At 41.0% G+C, this 19,143-nt stretch overlaps 1 protein-coding gene across 3 annotated transcripts in view; it reads left to right on the top strand.

Moving 5' to 3' along the window:
* Nucleotides 1–19,143, top strand: part of LOC149222493 (uncharacterized) — a 297,411-nt gene that overhangs the window by 125,220 nt on the left and 153,048 nt on the right. For all 3 annotated transcript variants that reach the window (XM_089385462.1, XM_089385461.1, XM_089385463.1), the window contains exon 7: nucleotides 3,476–3,566. In XM_089385462.1, the coding sequence (XP_089241588.1) occupies nucleotides 3,476–3,566 (91 nt within the window). The remainder of the gene's footprint in view (nucleotides 1–3,475; nucleotides 3,567–19,143) is intronic.

Below are 19,143 nucleotides of genomic sequence, written 5' to 3'. Positions count from 1 at the left end.
AACCCCCAAATCTCTTGAAAACGTTGATGGAACTGCCTTCCTAGGGCGGGTAATCAAGGTCCCCCGAAGGTAAGGTTGAATCTCCCGCTTGAGAGATTTGTGGCTAAACAGCTAGTTGACTCGGCTAAGCAGTTGAGCGAATAGTCAAGTAAATTTGATTTGCAAGGTGAATGAATGAGTCTAAATGAGAGCCTCCTCCTCCTTTTATCTTCGTGGGCCTTCCTTGCCTCATGTGGGCTCCTCCATCCAACATTTCGAATTTCCTCCAAGCCATTCGAATGGCCTAGTTCGAATTCCCATGTGGGTGGCCCCCACCTTCCACTAGCAACCAAATTAAGTCAAAATTTCTCCTAAGTCCCTAAGTCGAAAATGCTGGGATCTTTTCCTTAGCCAAAAATGTGCAAAAGTGTGTAGAGACACCCTGTTACAAATGTGTTTGAGAAGGGACATGACATTTTTACCTTCACATGTGACCCCCCCCATCTTTCCTCCTATTTGAAAAACATGCCATTACCTCCACCCTTGTAAGAAGTAGGTGTTCCTCTCACCAAGGAGGCACACGTTTTGTGCACCCCTTTACAACGCCCCCAAAACATTTTGGTGCACCCTTTTCACTAAACGTCATACCCGCCCCTAGATTTGGACCCTTATTCCATGCTTTCCCATATGACCTTCCTTAATGATAGGCTTGGGTTTCCCCATCCATGTCCTCTACCCCTCCCACCCCAACTCTTGCCACCTCTTCCATGATAGAGACATTAGGAGAATAGTTAGGGTTACGAGCACCAACATAATAATTGGTGAGGAGGGATTGAAAGCAAAGTTCCTCAATCATGGAATTTAGTCTCTTGACTCACATTACTGATTTATTTAACCATGTCATTTTCTCTAGTTTACCACACACAAGGACTAGATACGTCATCCACCCAATTTTCTAATGGAGGTTTAGCTTCGATTTGAACAACTATTGGACTATTATGGAAGGGAACATATTCTCCAAGTTATATGATATAGTTCTACATCTATGACTATTAGATGAGTTAGAGATTAGACACCTCGGGGCTACTTGGCAGACCTACTTCCACTTGGAGTACCATCTACTCTTTGAAAGTCTTTTGTTTCTTTGCATACTTTTGGAAAGTTTTTGAGAAGGTACCAAAAGAGGATTTACTTCGAAGGCCTAAAGAAGACGTATTAACAAGTAAAGAAGCCCTATTGACAAGTTTACTTGAAGTGTTCCACAAGATATAATTTAGAAGCCAAACTTATAACTTGAAAACATAATAGAAATGCCATAAATGGCCACACGTGTAGGAGAAAATCCTTCTCAAGCATGATGTCATCCTCCAGAAGAGCTCTAAATGCCACATATAGGTGTCTTGAGGGCTAATGAGTGCTTTGTATTCCAACATATAGTTCCTAGATCATGTGCATGTGTCCAAAGTTCCTCTATGCCAACATGTCATCTTCATGGTGCCCAACTTTACCCTCCAAAGGGTATGAGGGGTGATGTGGCACTCTCTAACTTGGGTGTTGGGGCTCCAAAGTGATGTGCAAGCCCTCCTCTGTCATCACAATGATGACCATCATCATCTAGGCTCTGAGACAATGGATGCTTATTAAAGAGTGTCAAGACCAGCTTGGGGGCATCCTAGGTCCACTGGGCACATCGTCAATATCTCTGACACCAAGCTTCAAGGGCTCAATGTTTCAGCTTTTTGGGGTACCTTATAGTGTCAAACATCTTCTAGGGTCATCAAGTAGCCCAATGCTTTGATTTGGATGGCAACATTGCATCAACAAGGTCATACCTCCTTATGTTAGGAATGGTTAGGTCCCAAGTTAGTCCATCAATCCATAGGTGTGTGTGAAACGGTGGCAATGGAGTGGGAATGACTTCAGGGCAAGGTGCCATAGCCAAGTGACCAGCTAATGATGGTCCAACATTTAGAGTGTATAGATGTAAGGAGGGAGCAATCATGGGGGCATAAGTTACCCCTTTTCTCAACCTACATTTTCCATCCCTTTGGTGCACCTTTTACTTCTTTATGATTTTCTTTGATTTGGGTGCATAGCTTAGGAGCCCAAGTTTGCTTTTTGAGATTTAACATTTAATACCCGCTAATGATGAGTCAATTTATTGCTCAATAGGGATGGGACAATACAAGAATTATTTTTATAGATGAAGCATCACGTGCTCGAGGAATTGGGTGATGGCTAATGAGGGGGGAAGAGCTCATGCGATGCTTTTGGCCACACACTAATCAAATGCCCCAACCATCTGTTGCATTTTATCTTTCTCTTTCTTTGTGGCATTGTTATGCTTTTAACTTTCTTTTAGCTTCATCAACCTCCAGGGCAAACTTTTCTGGCCCAGACTCAAGGATGAAGATGAAAGGGTGCCAATCCCCATGACCAATGACCACCAACCCGAAGAATGGAGATGGAATAATGGGAAAGATGGAAAATGGTAAGTATGGAATACCATGGACACACTACTTCATTCAAAGCTTCCCTAGTAGTGTCCTTAAAACCCTAAGGCCTCAAAGGAGGTTCCACTAGACTAGGGTCAAAGATTAACCTCCAAGGTGAAGTGAGGGAACAAGAATACAGTTAAGATTGGTCAATCATCCAATTCACCCCTTGATCCATATTAGTATGCTCAAAACATTAAGTGAAAGCACATGATTACAAAATGGTTAAAGTACCTACAATGGATGACCCACCTTCCTTCAAGAAGGAATGTCGGATGGGAGAGATAAATCTGATTGGAGCAAGAAGTGGAGGATCTTGGCATCATGTCATGTACTAATCATATAGAGCTGCTGTCTGAATGGCTGCCCAAGGAGGAGAAAACTTTGCTCTTATGGGTTACCCAATTTTTGTGGCTGTTAGTAAGCTCTTAGACTTTTAAGAGGCATGATGTTCTATTCAAATCATGTTGTTACATATTAGTAATAATGATATCTCATCATTATTCACTAGGTCATAATAAGTCAAATTTTGGCGTATCACAAAATCGACTCTATTTTTTTCACACAAGAAGGAAATAGGACATGAAAGGAAGGATTGGTATAGGAATATGTGAGATAAACCTTTGAACTATATCTCAATATCTTTGTAATTCTTTTCTGTGTCATAATTAACTTGTTGGTTTAATTTCATTTCTTGTTTATGTTTTGACAAATATTTAGTTAATTTTGAGGCTTTGGTCTATTGTGTCTTGTCATGCAACTTCTTTAGAATATAATGTTACCAACTTTGTTTAATATACAAATTGTTAGAATGTTGCATGTAGTTTGTGTGCTATAAAGAAAGGAAAGGATGTGAGGGGGGTTATTGGGGAGGGAAGATAGGGAAAGAGGGAAGGGGTATTAAGATACTTGTGCTTGTTCTTTCCTATGTAGACATCTTGTTTCAATTCGATTATTCAACGTTCTAATTTTGTGTTGGATGTTTGTGAATTGAGTTGCAGGTCACATGAACAAATGTCTGTGAAAATGGTAGACTACATTGTTGATGAGCACTATATTGACATTGATCCAGGTTGTGTACGGAGAGTGAAGGTATGGATCAATTTAAAGTGATGTCATTTATCGAATTAGTAATTAAAATAGTTTTCTTATGGAGTAAGATTTTGCTTTCCTTTTTTTTCTTGAATGTAAAGGCTGCAAATTTCTTATAAATAAAGGGTCAACTTGTATTGCTTTAAAGAACCTATATGAGGAGCTATTTCTTAACTAATAAGAAATCTAATACTTTTCTTTAAACACTTTATACTTTCTTCATATTTGCAATTTAAACATGAATTTTGTGAGAAATAATGTAGAACCTAGAAGGCATTAGCAAAGCACTGCTTTTTCCTAATAGGAGGCTACAAAGGAAGATGACGGAATGTGGTTCCTGTTTATGTAATATAAATGTCGTAGATTTTGTTTCTAACATGTTGGCATTGTGTTTATATACTTAAGGCATGCATAAAGTTTTAATAATGGGCTTTGCTACTGCTCAATTTAGCAGGGGTCCTAGGAGGGGTTCTAGAGGGACTACTACTAGATCAAGTGGCAACAATGGGATGAGGACCTATTTCCACTTCAGTTGATGTCCCTTGCTCTTTACGGACTTTCACTGTTGGGAGGAGTCCCAGTATAAGGAACTCACTAGGAATGATGAGTCAATGATAGGATAGGTAGTGATTTTTAAATCCCATTCACAACAGAGACTCAAATAATAGGGCGTGCTTGTTTTAGAAGCAAGGTGAAGGGATCTCTAAGAAAGGCTCAAGGGAGGCTTAGACCTAGGGATTAGAGGTATTCCTTAATGAGGGATGCCCTAAACCTAAGATTCTTTTAGAAACAAGGTTTCTAAATGGTCTTGTGAGATAATAAATGATAAAGATGCGGGACCACAAAGGAGCCTTGGGAAGACCTAAGTTTGACCTAGGGTTTACAATTTTTATCTTGCTTTAAATGGTCATGCAAGGTCAAACAAGGAGAATGATAAGGGTCTCGGGAATGGTAAACTTCCTTTGAGTTATCTTAATGATGAGACCCTTCATATCCTACCCTAACCTAGGAGGAAACTAGGCGAGTATGGTCTTATGGCTAGGGCTCAATATATCTCTCAATCCAATTGCATGAATAACTTCAAATTGGGAGGACACACCAACACAAATACTTGCCAACTCGCTTCAAAATTGGATGGCTACAAAGTAATTCGCTTGATGCCCTAGGTGACCTACTAGGACTAGGTTAGGGTTTCAAAGAAAAGGTAGAAAGAGAAGGTTTTAGGGTGATCATCAAGGGTTAGGATCAATGCCTAGCCTATTGGGACATATGGAGTCAAAATGATTTTGAAATTCTTACTCGATCAAAGAGTTCTATTGCAACTTTGCATAGCATTAAGAGGCAACAACTAGGTCAAAAAAGGAACTTATACTTCTTTTTGCATAATTCGATGAATTTTCAAGGTGATGATGAGGAAAATCCACCCCTAGGAACATTCATTCGTAATACCATGACATGTAACATATGCAATACTTCAAAAATCCAAATTTTCATAAATTCGCATTACATTTAGGGCATATTTCAGATTAATGAAAGAAATTCCATACATTATTCATGTGAAAAGAGAGCAATATAGCATCAATATAGCACTTACAAGGTAAAGCAAGTATATCCAATCATCAAAATAGCGAAAATGAAACTCCAAGATCAAAGACAAGAATCCAAACATCGAAATGCATCAACTATAATTCATCCACAATAACAGGTCCAAAATCTTTTAGAGAGAACTAATCCAATCCAATTGATGATGAGAGGTGAAATGATCCTCTCTCATATTTATACACTCCTCTAAGGAGTCCGAATGGCTAAATTAAGCCTAATAATTCCCCTACAATAAAAATAACTTGCAAAATAACATCCTATTGGTGGCAAGCCCACCAAATAGCTCCATAATATGAAAAATAAGCCTCTCAAAAGGGCTGAAATGCTAGACAAGTAGCTAGGAGGGCCGTTGAGAGGCCAAATGAAGTCCAACATGTGCCAAAATGAATAGAAGGGCTCTAAAAATAGTGATGAAGGGGATAACCCTTTGATCTCCAAACAAATGACCCGTGGTGTGTTGAGAAATCTAGGGCAAAGACGAGGTGATTTCTCTAGAACTGATAACTTGTGAATACTTTCTACTTCTTTTGATTAGGTTCTTCTTTAGCTTGATTATTACAATGTTCTTTTCATCAAACAATTATCAAAATATGAACAACAATGAGACAAGGGACACAACACATAGGCGATTAGCCAGGACCAAAACCTCTCCAACTTGAGAGGAAAACCCAAACAAATTCTTCTTCTTATAGAATCTTCAAGTAGTGAATTCCAAGACCAAGACCCTTGACCTAACAACCTCTCCAAGACCAAGTCACAACACTTCCTTGAAACAATTCTTCTTCCTTGAGTCAACGCTAGTCAAATTGATTGCTTTACCATAGATCTCGACTTCTCTTTAGATTTTGGCCTATTGACACAGACTTGCAATTCTTGGCCTCTTCAAAAACTCTAGTTGCGGCACATGTGAGGGACAAAAAATGATTTTATCCCTTGATTTCCTTCGCTTAGATAGTATCTCCTTCTTCTGCAATTCGGCTTGATAAGTGACTTGGTTTCTTCCTTGATTTGGCCTCCTCGGATGACTGTGTTAAATCGGTTTCTTTTTCAGTAGGTGGTACTAATATTCCTCACATGTTTAAGAGGTATTTGCCCCAAAACAGATCAAAATCACTTTAGCTCCTTCTCCCTTCTTCGCTTGATGAGAGGCTCTTCTTCTTCTTCCTCGCACTTAATCTTCTATTTTAGATGCTTGAATGAATTTTCTTCAAGTGAGGCCGAGTCCTTCCTTATATAGTAGTCTGCTCATGGGAAATAAGCCGATTTGTGCTAGTGTCTAGGCCGACATCACCTTCTAGAAAGATCTAAAGCTTATTTTGGAAGGCCGACTTGATTGAGTGCTTGTGACAAGGTCTTGGAGGGTTTGTGGCTCAAATAAATTCTCTTTTGCAATATGTAACATGCCCAAATGGGTCTTCAATACATGAGAATGACTTAATTGACTTTATGACTTAATGACCAATCCTAATGCTCACAATGGGAGCTTCATCTATAAAATAAAATTCCTTGAGCATGAAACCCATGTCTCAAGTATAAAATAACTTTATTTTTCTTAATTATAATTACACATGTCATTATGAAGATCGAACCTAGTTACATATTTCAACACTCCCTCTTAACTAGGGAGGTATTCATAATTCATACAAGGTACTTGGACATTCTCAATTTGAAGAATTCTCATAAGAAGAGTTGGATTGGTAACCCATCTGTATAGCATCATATCATCCAACATTGTTACATAGCAAGGCCTTGACTAACAGTTCTATCTCTCCACAAGATCGGAGCACAACGCTGGCGAGACCAATGATTTATAGACACCCTCATCATTGTCTTTCTCAGAACATACTCCACCCGGGATCTCTCAGAGTATGTTCCACCAGGACTATTCTTATCTTGGATTCTGAGTCCTCAAAGAATATCGGTTCTCTACGACTACTCTAATCTTGGATGCCCTATCACATCCTCAAAGAGTATCGGATGCTAGATGCTTACCCAATCCTCCATTCTATCTTCTTAGGTGAAGACAGGAATGATGTGTCTTTCTCTCCCTCTCAATTAGGGAGGATATTCCCATTCCAATGAAGGAATGTACCCATTCCTATAAAAACAATGTACCCAAGCTCCCTCTTAATCAGGGACTTGACCAAGCTCCCTCTTAACCAGGGACTTGCTTCTAGCAGCTCTTTAGGTGGAGATCATGGGACAACCAACTGCTTGAAGAGCTCATCCTTTCGATGTCATGGACTTCTTTTTCTTTATTCATGAGTCTTCATTCTTTTGGGATTTCTTTGTAGGGCATCGAACATCCATCACTTTCATCATGTCAGTGATGTCATCTTTTTTTTCATCGGGAAGTGATCCATTAGTCAACATCTGGCCTTCCTAAATGCCTTACTAACTTCTTCATGCCTTGCTACCTTCTTCATGTCATGTTTCCTTCAAGATCTTTCATCCTACCACATGAATATCAGTTGTAGATGATGTGTACAACTCTTCCCTTGGAAGCCCTGCATTAGCCCATCCAGATATTGTTCCAAAATAGAAAATGAACATTTAAATCAAAATTACCTTTTGTGATTGTCATTCATCATGACATCTCCTTGTTTGCATCAACATCTTGCATATATATTAACACATCTCCAAAATGTATACAATGTCAAGGGTCTCTTTGTTTTTCCAGACTTTCTCAGAATCTTCATATCTTTCTCATGGAGATATCATAGTCAAATATTTTAGTCCTTGGATGTCGTTTTCCCTCTCCATAGTTTCATTTTTCATGATCTCTTCCTTTCTTTATTCACACATTTCTTCTGAGGAACTTCTAATCATAGCTCCTACAACCTTGTCAATTGCCTCATATTTCATATGAGGACATATTATGTTGATTTCATCTTGTTAATGTGTGAACCATGCCTTCATGCATTCTTCCAAGGAGGAGATCCTTTCTTTTGATCATGCTCACAACGTAGATCATTTGTCCCTGCAACCATATGGCATGACTCAATTTTATCTAAACATATGCATACATACCTCATTTCTTTCTTTTGGTCATCTAGACTTCCTTTGACAACTTCCTTGATTGAAGGTACATCAATCATCCTAACTCGCTTCACTTTGTCATCACACCATCATCCCATGAATTCCCTACAAGTTGGAATTCTTGATGAAACACTCGCTTCTTTCAATCAGTGAATCTTATAATTAAGATCCCAGCAGAGGATCATGATCATCCTCATCCTGCAAATGTCTCTCTTGAATGATGTATGATGAGCTCTATCCTAGATGAATTTCTTCTTCCCATAAGTACTACTTATGCTTCTAATGAGGTTACCAAGAGCTACATCCTTCTATAAGTGACTGCTATAGACTTCTATTTCAACTATTTTCATTCTTCTTCATTATGATGTCACGAGCTCTTTCTTTCACTCGTATGCTTCTATGATGTCATCTCTTAACATGATGCATCCTATAATACTTCTAATGATTCATGATAGCTATACTTTACAACTGAAAACTTTGAAACAAAAACTTGAAAAGAACTAGGCGAGGAAGACTATCTCAATCATAGTAGAGATCTTTTACTTCCTCCTTCTTGGATTTCTTCTTTTCAACTTCTTCCACTTCTTCAGTGATATGGGCTTCTTCCCTTCCTCTTTTGTTGTTGTCCTTCTTGAGCTTAGGACAATCTCTCTTGTAGTGCCCATATTCTTGACATCCATAACATTGAACCTTTGCCATATTCTTCTTTCTTTTCTGAGGACCAAATTTCCCAAACTTCCCTTTTCTCTTTGCCATAGCAGCATATGCTTGAGTTTGCTCATTTGATCCTACATCAGATTTTGCCTTCAACCTGGTTTCTTCAATTTTACATAGTGACCATAGATCTTTGAATGGAGTAGCTTCCTTCTTCCCATAAATGCTTGATGTAAAGTTACCCCATTCCTTTGGTAGTGCATTTAGTACTATGGTGTCATCTCTTTGCCAGACATTATTTCTCCCAAATCTTGTAGTTGGTCCTTTATTTCAGATATCCTCATAAAGTATGAGGCTATTCCTTTTTCATTTGATATCTTCATCTTGTAGAGTTCTCGTCTTAACGAGATTACTTCTCCTGCAGTGCTTACAAAAAAAAATTCTACAAGTTTGTCATATATTTCTTTTGATGTTTTTAATTTTGATACATAAGGAATGAGGGGATCCTCGCTGGATTCTATGAGAATCCTTTGAGCCCTTACTTCCCCTTTCATATATCTTGCAAGTGCTTGAGCATCTTCCTTTGGAGGTTTGGTGATTGAGCCCTTAACATGTTCCATGACCTCATTTTCTATGAGGTTCAAATCTGTCCTTTTCTTCCATGCAATAAAGTTTGAAGCCCCAACTAGTTTGTTGCTATCCTTGCAAAAAGGCATTTTGATAGATTCAGATGTAGACATACATATAATTACTTGTGAAGATGCTCCTTCAACTTGCTGCCTTCTTGAATTTGATGATGATATAGATATTAGAAAACTTCTTCTTGATGAAGATGGTTTTCTTCAAAAGTGATCCTTGACTCCAAATAGAGGGAAATCACCTTGAGTCCTTTGATGATGCCAATAGCTCCTTTCTTCTTGCTTCTCTTGGATGAGTATTGTTAAATTATGGTATGTTATATGCTTAAAGCAGTTTACTTCAAATTCTTCTTATTAGCCATTGTTTAGCAATCACATTAACATAAATTAAAATGCTGATAGAACATTAATAGATCGACAGAAAACAAGCCAAGACAAGAGACATCAGATGTGGCGGCTAGCCAGGGACAAACCCAAATGTGGGGAAACCCTTTGATCAATTCTTCTATAATCTTCAATAGTTCAGTTGAAAGAGAAATAATACAAATACATAAATCTATAATTTTATGACAATAGCAACAAACCCTAACCAACAAAGTCAAAGCTGGTCAAACAAGATAGAATTGACCTCCAATTTGCTTGGTCAATATCCCAGTCAACTTGGCCTCCAACAACAAGAAGAGGTAGCCCAAAAATAGTCCGAAAAACTCAGTCAACTGAAGTCAACCTGCTGCCAGCAATTAGGGTAGTCAACGCTAGTCAAACCTGAGGTCAGAATGCCTTGGTTTGTGTGCTAGAATTTGCGGCCTGCCTAGGAGAGACAGCCACACCAAAACCGCAGCCCTAGAAAGTCCACGCTGGTCAACGTTGGTCAAAGATACCATCTGCAGCTTCTGCGTCCTCCTTCTTCCCACGTGTGAGCTGCTCCTTGTGTGTAAACCCAATCAACAAAGGAGAGTGAAGAATGTGAGAGATGAGATGAGTGAATAATGCCTCAACCTATCTTGTATTTATATGAAATGTTGAGCATGTGTGCCACATATTTTGCTGCTGGCTAACCTTGACAATTTGTCAAGTAAATACAAATAAATGTATATTTCCATAAAGACTTGTCAGAATCAGATGATCGTTAGATCAATCCTACGCCTCTCGACGAGATGAATCCAAGAAAACTATGAGCTGCCATAAATAAGATGACCCACATGGAGTTTGGCCCTAGTTGCCAATTTTAACACTCCCTCTCAACTAGGGAGAACTCCATCCGCTAATCCATTTGATCGTCGGTACTATCTCTACCATCAAATGCACTGCCCTGCACTGCTCGGCTCTGCTCTACTTTGCTGAACTATGAAGAAGAAGAAATGATCGAGGATGTATCATACCATCCTCCACTGACCTGAAGTCAGTCCTAGAGAGTGTGTCATACCACTCTTACTGATCCCAGATCAGTGCCAGAAGAGAGTGTCTCAAACCACTCATACTGATCCCAGATCAGTTTCATTGATCCCAAATCAATGGAGGTCATCCTAGCATAGGGAGTACGGTAGATACAACGATGCGTCCATCGATAGTACTACTATGGTCCCTAACCCCATTTCCCTGCTCATTGGCTAGATGAGAGGTACTTCCCATGAGTCCCAGACTGCATGGGTTGGATGCCTCGATAGGAGAAACACTCATCCTGTCCCAACGTCGCCACAGGGTATCACAGGGGAAGGCTGAACCTTTCACCCTGTACACAGCGCACCACTAGGGGAGGGCGAGTCGTCCTATGGTCGCTTGTCGCTCCAAGAAGTACCCCAAGCCCCCCGAAGCTCCTAGAGCTCAATGCATGCCTCATGCAGGACCCTCATAAGAGGGTTTCTCAACGACTCCAAGTCGTTCTCGGAAAGTCAAGAATTTGACCTTTCCGAGGGCTTCGTCAGAATGTCGGCGACTTGCTCATCTGTACTGATATGTTGGAGCCTTATTGCTCCCCGCTGTACCATATCCCGGATAAAGTGGTACCTGATATCGATATGTTTGGAGCGATCATGAAATACGAGATTCTTTGATAAACGAATCCCACTCTAGTTGTCACACAGGATCACAGTAGTATCCAATGTAAATCCAAACAGCTCACTGAAGAGCTTCTGCAACCAAACAGCCTCACATGAGGCCATACTCGCAGCAATGTACTCTGCCTCAACGGTGCTCAAATCCACCGAATTCTGTGTCCTGCTCATCTAGGATATCGAGGCAAATCCCAAAGAGAAACAACACCCGAAAGTGCTCTTTCGGTCCACCACACTGCCTGCCCAATCAACATCAGTATATCCATGTGGTCTCACATCTCCAGTAGTGTATCTCAACCCATGAGTGATTGTGCCACAAAGATATCTCAACAGATTCTTGGCACCAATCCAATGTGAGTGGTGAGGCTCAACCATATGTTGACTCAACGTGTTGACTGCAAAACATATCTCTGGATGGGAGTTCACCAAGAACATCAATGCTCCGATGAGTTGATGATACTCGGTAGCATTTTGCAAAACAGGTCCCGAACCGACCTCTCTCAGTGCCATGTGGATGTTCTGCCCAGATTAGAAATCATCCCAAGTATATGACAAAATGTGCCTTAGATTTGTATTTTGAGAAGACCAAAGAAGTCAGAGGTGCTTGGCATTGCCCTACCACAGGGCCAAAAATCCTCCATAGACAACCTCAGGTTTGCTTCTATGAAACTGCATTTGATGAATCCAGATAGGAGGCCGAATGACCTCAGTACTCCAGCAAATCCCTTTATCAAAAGACAAGTAAAGAAAACCCAACAAAATTGCTCCAGAAAAACGTTTCAGCTTGCCTCAATACCAACGAAAAACCTTAGCAATCCTAGTGAAAGCCATACCCAAAAGATCATTAATGTATGGTCCCACAATCCTTCAAAATTTTCTACCTGCTTCTTCAAATGTTCAGGACTACACTAGGCCGAAAATGACAGAGAGAAATTTCAGATAATCTGTGTGGAATATGTTGTCTAATGGAGGATCTGAATGCCCTTATATAGAGAAGAATGGAGGTTTCCTAAAGGAAGCCAAATTGAGCAAATTTTCGAGGGAACCCAACCTTGGATTGGAGAGAATGCTAGCCGACCTTCAAAAATTAAAATTTTAATTTTGAATGTCAACTTTTGAAGCCAAAATATTAAACCCCATTAAGGGCCAACTTAGACACAAATCTTTAATTAATTCACCTTTGATAAACTCTTCCTTTTGAAGTCGGATTTGATTAGGAGGCCCATGAGAATTAATTTTAAATTAATTTTGAAATAAGATTGCCACAAATAAACCAATCAATGGGATGCCCTTATCTTTTCATTTTGGGGATCTTGACCATACTTTCGGGGCAATAACTTCAAGTAGCCATATCTCCTTGGAATCGACATGACGAGGGGAATCAAATGAAGATGGTCTAGCGATCAAAATCATTGTTATTTTCATCCATTTTCCTTGACAAGTGCAGGGCATCTAAGGCTTCCCTGCTTCTTGTCATTTGGAGCTTCCAATTAATGTAAACTAGACGAATATTAAGAGCGTTCAAGGATCGATGTTGGCATCAATAACAACAACATTTAGTAATCTCCCCCTTTGTCATTAATGGCAACACGCATACCCCCCCTGCGAATACTGCTCTTGCTGTTTTCATGCTTATGATCTTCTTCTTCTGGTTTCTCTTCCCCTTTGACGTCAATGGCAAAGGGTTAACCCCCCTGACATAATATCTTCCTCCGTCTTCCTCCAATAGACTGCCTTTCTCACCTTAACATGCTATGCTTTTCATGACTTGCCATAGCTAAGACCTTCAGCAATTCTGTCTCTGACTCTGCTACTTTATTGAACACAAAGCTGATTAATTTGCCCACAATGTTGATCACTGCTTTGACGACTTCTTCACATCTGCCATCCGTCAAACTTGCAAAGGATAGATCTTCAAATGTGCAACCATTGCTACATAGAATCCCCCTCTTCAGCTTATACATGACATGGAGTCTTCAAACTGCCTCGTTTAGAATAATGTGTGAACCGTTACTGTAGTCGAATCATCCTTGACATCATGACCTTTCGACTTCACAAATCCTGAAAGCATGACTACTGAGATTTTTCTATTATCTTCTTGCTTTTGTTTTCTTCTCCAAACCTTCTTGTACCTGATATCAGAGTTTTCCTTCATGGAAGATGCCATCTTGTATCTGCAATCTCGGGCTATATGCCCATAGTTGTGACATTTGAAGCATTTAATGTTGATCCTGAATGATGAAGCAACTGACATATACTTGCTGCTGAAGAAGCCATTTTGAAGTTTGTCTTGCGATCTTGCAAACTTGCTCCTTGATAATCATCCCTGTCATACATTCTGCAATCCTTAGCCATATGTCTGAAGTTAGAACATGAGAAACAATAACCATTGAACAAACTAGGGTACCTAGATGAGTTGTCTTGTTATGAGGATCTTCTGAAGACATTCTTTGTTGAAGGAGGTACAATCCTATGTTGATCCTTGCCCTTGATTGCTTCAACATTACTCCTTGGAGCAACAACAATTTTAACCTTCTTTTGTCCTTCATTTCGATTTGGCCTTTGAGGGATCCTGCTATCAAACTTCTCATCAATTTTGCTTTGCAGGGGCTTGGAGCTTGTGCCTTCATTGCATGGGTGTCATCTGCTTCTTTCACCTTCATCTTCAATCGAGTAATGACATTATTCTTCCTTTCATCATCCAACAACTTCTCCTTCTTGAGCTTGTCTATTTCAGTTAGGGCAACATCATGTTCTCTTTGCTTTTGAGCAATATATTCCTGCAACTAGCCTTTCAACACTTTTCTTCTTTATTCTGCTGCCTCTAGTTGCAGTTTTATAAGGGTGACCGCTTGTCTTTGTTAAAATGTTGCATTTGTTCCTTTTGCTTTTCACTTTCCTTTCTGAGCCTGTTTATTTCTGCTAGAGATGCATCAAGTTCTTTTTGCTTTTGACCAACTTCTGTTACAAATTCCTCTAACTGGCTTGTCAATCTTTTCCCTTTCCTTTCAACTTCCTGAACTTGAAGTCTTAGAAGGGAAACTTCTTCTTCGAGTACTTGATTTCACTTTCTTGCTTTCTTTAGATCACATAAAGCGCTGTTCTACTCTCCTTCCAAGTCTACTACTGCTTCTTCTTCTTCATATGCTCCATCTGAATCACAATCATCATCATCATATTCATCTTGACCTGCATGCTTCTTTCAGTAGAGACCATGGAGTTTCTTCCAAAGACTTTTGGCTTATGAGCATTGATCAACTTTGACTCTTACGGAGTCTAGCAGAGCTCCTAGAATGACATTAATAGTTTTTGTATTGTACCTTCTCTACTCATTGGTGTATATGTCGCCAAAAACAATAGAGTGCCATACATCATATCCTTGAACTTGCAAATGGGCTTTCATTCTGGATTCTCATATTTTATATTTGGCTTCATCAAATTGAGGATCTGGTAGACCAACTTGATTCTCTTCAGATTTGGAGACTACTGCAATACCCGAGACTTCCTCTAATCGTTTCGATGCGTGCCTTTTTGACTTTCCCATCTCGACACTTCTAAGACATGCCTTCCAGCTATTAAGCTGCAACTGAAGGAACCTGCTTTGATACTACTTGTTGGAATCACGATTTCCGTTACACCAAAACCTGTAGGCATTAGTAAACAGATGCATCCTCGAGAGTCTGTTAGGCACATTTTGTGAAACACTTGGGGATCGCTGAATTTCATTCGTCCAACACTTGGGTGAAGAGAGGAGTTAAGTCTTTCTTGTTTAATTGATCTAGAAATGATATTTACACAGAAAAATAATGCAGATCAGCGAGGGAATGTACTCAAGATTCAAGATAAGGAACACATAAATAGATCAAAAGAGTAAAAATTTAATATACTTACCAAATATAGTAGTTGTTCTTAGAGTGTGTCTTTGGTAAGGGGCTGTCCTATGTTTTTCTGCTTGCTGTCCCGTGATGATGGATTTGAAATATGCAAAAAAAACTGAAAATGACAAAAAAAATCCTTCTTCTAGGCCACCCACAAATGTCTATGCACTCTAGATTGATAAGCTAGGGGTGGAGTGTTAAATTTAGAACCTAGCACTTGGCAATTAGTTCCTAGCAAATTTATCACAGATCTACTGAATAAAAGCAGGAATAGGTTCTTAACACAATTATTCAGCGGAAGCACAATTACACAACAAATCTCAATCATGTGTGACACATACAAATCCACCCAATCAATTGTGCTTCATTAAATTAACAATTTGAACCTACTTGGGTTTCCGTCCTAGGATAATGGCCTAAGTAAGAAAAATACATTTACTTGATCTATTATTGATCTGCTTGGCTGATTTGAATATCTTATGCTGCACCCCTTGCACCTTCCTCAAACCCGACACACTTGAGTATTTGACTCCTCAGCTGAGAAAATTGTTGATTTGGGGTAGCATCAGATGTGCTCTAGCCTTGAAAATTGGCGGAGAGGCTAAAGCACATGAGATCTCCAAGACTGGGAAATGGTTTGGGCAGAATTTGAACAGTTTGGGAGATATTAAAACAATTAATATTTTTAATAGAGTCCCTAAGTCTAAACTAAGGGAAAATAAAATATTAATGTGAATTAATATAAAACTGAGTTAGAATGTTCCAAAAGTCATGGATCAATCCAGATCTAATCTTAGCCGTTGATTAGGGACTTAATCTCGGCAGTTGAATTGTCAACGAGAAAAGTATAAGAGGAGGCTTGAGGGTCACTTGGAGAACACACCGAGTTGATCAAGAATTCGATTTTCTGGGGCAAGGCTTGCTGAGGAAATCAAAGGAGTGATCAGAGTTGCAGCTGGGGGGCAGTGAATGCAGTAGCAGAGATAGCATCGGGAGCATCAATGCAGAAGCAGGGAGAGGGTTGACGCAAAGCCAGCTAGAGGCCACGCAGAAGCAGCCAGAGGCCACGCAGAAGCAACCAGAGGCCACGCAGAGGCAACCAGGAACTGTGCTGAGCCTGAGGAGGGCCAGCGTGGGAGATGCAGAGGCTCAAGAGGCTGACGCAGAGCCCAGAGAGGCTGACGTACGCTGGGCCAGAGAGGCTGACGCAGACCGTAGAGGTTGATGTTGGGAGATTTCGTGGGGCAGATTGGGGTTGATATCTGTCTCCAACTGAGAGGTACTACTGCCGAGGACATTCTCTATTAGGTGAGCCATTTCTGGCACCTAGGTTGTATTCTGAAACTGCTTAATAATAAAACCCTCAGGTAGCTGCATTGGTTTTCCCGCATTGGGTTTTTCCGGGGACATTAGTCCAAAAATAACAGTGTTACTTGTGTGCTTGCTTTTCCTTCAATTGATGATCTGTATGTGTTAAGACTGTACTTGTATTTATTTTCAGTATTTACATGGTAAATAACTTGTTAATTAACATAACAAGTAGGAAGAAATAAATCGGAAAGTACAAGAAGGATTTCTAACAGTTAGACTTGGAAATTCCAACATGGTATCAGAGCGTGGTGACAGATCACAGGATAACTGAGAGCATCAACTGAACAGAGCAAAAACAACAGAAATAGTTGTCTCGAGTGACAAAATCTGTTCCTAGCCGAAAAGCAGCAAGGAAGGGGTGACACAGTGCTTGCGTCATCAGTTTGAGCCGAGAAGAGGATCAGCACAGTGGCAGAGAGGAGCAGACCTGACCTACGCAGTGCCCTGTCATCTTTCTTAGTTAGAGAGGATTGACATCCGTGGCCAGGAGGTGCAGATTTTGCTGGTGCCGGGATTGCGCAGAGCCTAGAGGCTCTAACCTTCAGTTTGCTGGGGCATAGGAGGTTGTGGGTAAGTTGCGGAGTGAAGCTGGTGGGGTACTGTGGTCAGAATAGTACCTAACAGGGAAAGACCAAGGAGGAGGAAGTTGTTGCCAAGGATTTCTAGCCAAGAAATCCGGATCAGTGGTGCAGCTGCACTAACGATCGGAGTGGGGGCATCTTGACATTGGCAGAGGGGTTTCCAGGAGGGAAATCGAGGCTCAGAGGGAGTCACACCGAGAACTTCCAGGAGGGAAGTAGAGAGACTCGGAAGAGTCGAAAGAGGAGCAACGAAATGGCAGTGAATGGGGTAAGAGATCAGGATAGACTGGACGGAGCCTCAAACTTCATAGTCTGGAAGGCCAGGATCTTGTCCGTTCTAGACAGGAATCGTCTCAAGCACTTCGCCTTGAACACGATAGCGATCCCAGTTGACCCGGCTGAGAACGAAAAGTACGAGGAGGCAATGGCGAGGGTCAAGAGCATCATCCTTGACGGGGTCAAGGACCATGTAGTACCACATATTGCCAAAATGGACACGGAAAATGCGATGTGGGAGTCCTTGACGAAATTGTATCAGCATACTTCTGTGCAGAGGAAGATGCTACTAGAAAATCAATTGCAGTCATACCAGATGCAGAAGGGAGAAAAAATAGACACCTTCCTCGGTCGATTGAAGGAGATCTTGGATTAGCTGACTTCCATAAGGGTCACGCTGGATGAGGAGATGATGGTGAGGACCGCATTGAACGCAGTCTCAAAGGATTGGGAGGTATTTGTCTAGAGCACACTGGGCAGGTCGACCCTTTCAGATTGGGAGGAACTATGGGCGGCTCTTCATGAAGAAGAGATCAGATGTCTAACCAAGGCGGGAAGCAGCAACAAGGGGGTCAAAATCAAGGAGGAAGAGGAGGATGTTGCCCTAGCATTTGGGGGAAAGTAAGAGAAACAGAAGAAGAAGGACCTCTCCAAGGTCAAATGCTTCCACTGTGGGGAACTGGGTCACTATGCGAGCCAGTGTCCGAGGAAGAAGAGCAAGGGAGAGGCTTCTGAGACCAAGGCTGCGCCATCAAGGGCAGAGAAAGAAGTGGAGATAGATAATGACTGTGCCATAAGTGCTCATGCGCCACTTGAGAGGAAGTGGGGAGACATCGAGCTGTAGTCAGATGGACTACAGGCGATGAGGGGCAGGATCCTCGAAGTACCCAACCTCTTGGATTATACTTTGCTATGGGAGCCCCGAAGAGGAGTAGCAGGATTGGCGAATGTTGGTAGAGATGGATGCGGATGGAGCGACAGAAGGAGCTACAGTGCAGGAGTCCCAGGACAACGTGAGGCGGCAATGCAAGATGCACAGAGTTGTTGCAGCAGCGCAGAGGGAGCACTTGTCAATGACAGAGGGAGCTTCAACATCGAGAGTGTTTCTAGCATGACGAAGATGTCAAAGTTGGGAGATGAGTTACCTACTTCTCAGTAACTGAGTTGCAGTGCAACAATTAGCCGTGGCAGTGCTATGAGCAACATGATGCAGCATGATGAGAGGGGATGCAGTGCAGATGTAGCAGTGGCAGTGGCAGGGCCATGGGCAACAACACAGATGTAGAGGGAGCTGCCGTACTGATGCAGCAGTGGCAATGGCAGGGCCATGGGTAGCAGTACATGATGCTACAATGCAGAGGATGTTGGGTAGCATGCCTAGCATCAACATATGGAGTGATGCCAGATGATCAGGTTGATACTCAGTGAGGAGTATTACTAGAGCATAGTCCTCGCTAAGAGGGAGTGTTGATTTGGGGTAGCAT

Source organism: Pinus tabuliformis, chromosome Q, assembly GCF_031772625.1.
Source record: "Pinus tabuliformis cultivar Carrire ecotype Pingquan chromosome Q, CPIR1, whole genome shotgun sequence".
NCBI lineage: Eukaryota > Viridiplantae > Streptophyta > Pinopsida > Pinales > Pinaceae > Pinus > Pinus tabuliformis.
Note: the sequence above shows the minus strand (reverse complement) of the source record. Positions and strands in the feature narration are given on the sequence as shown.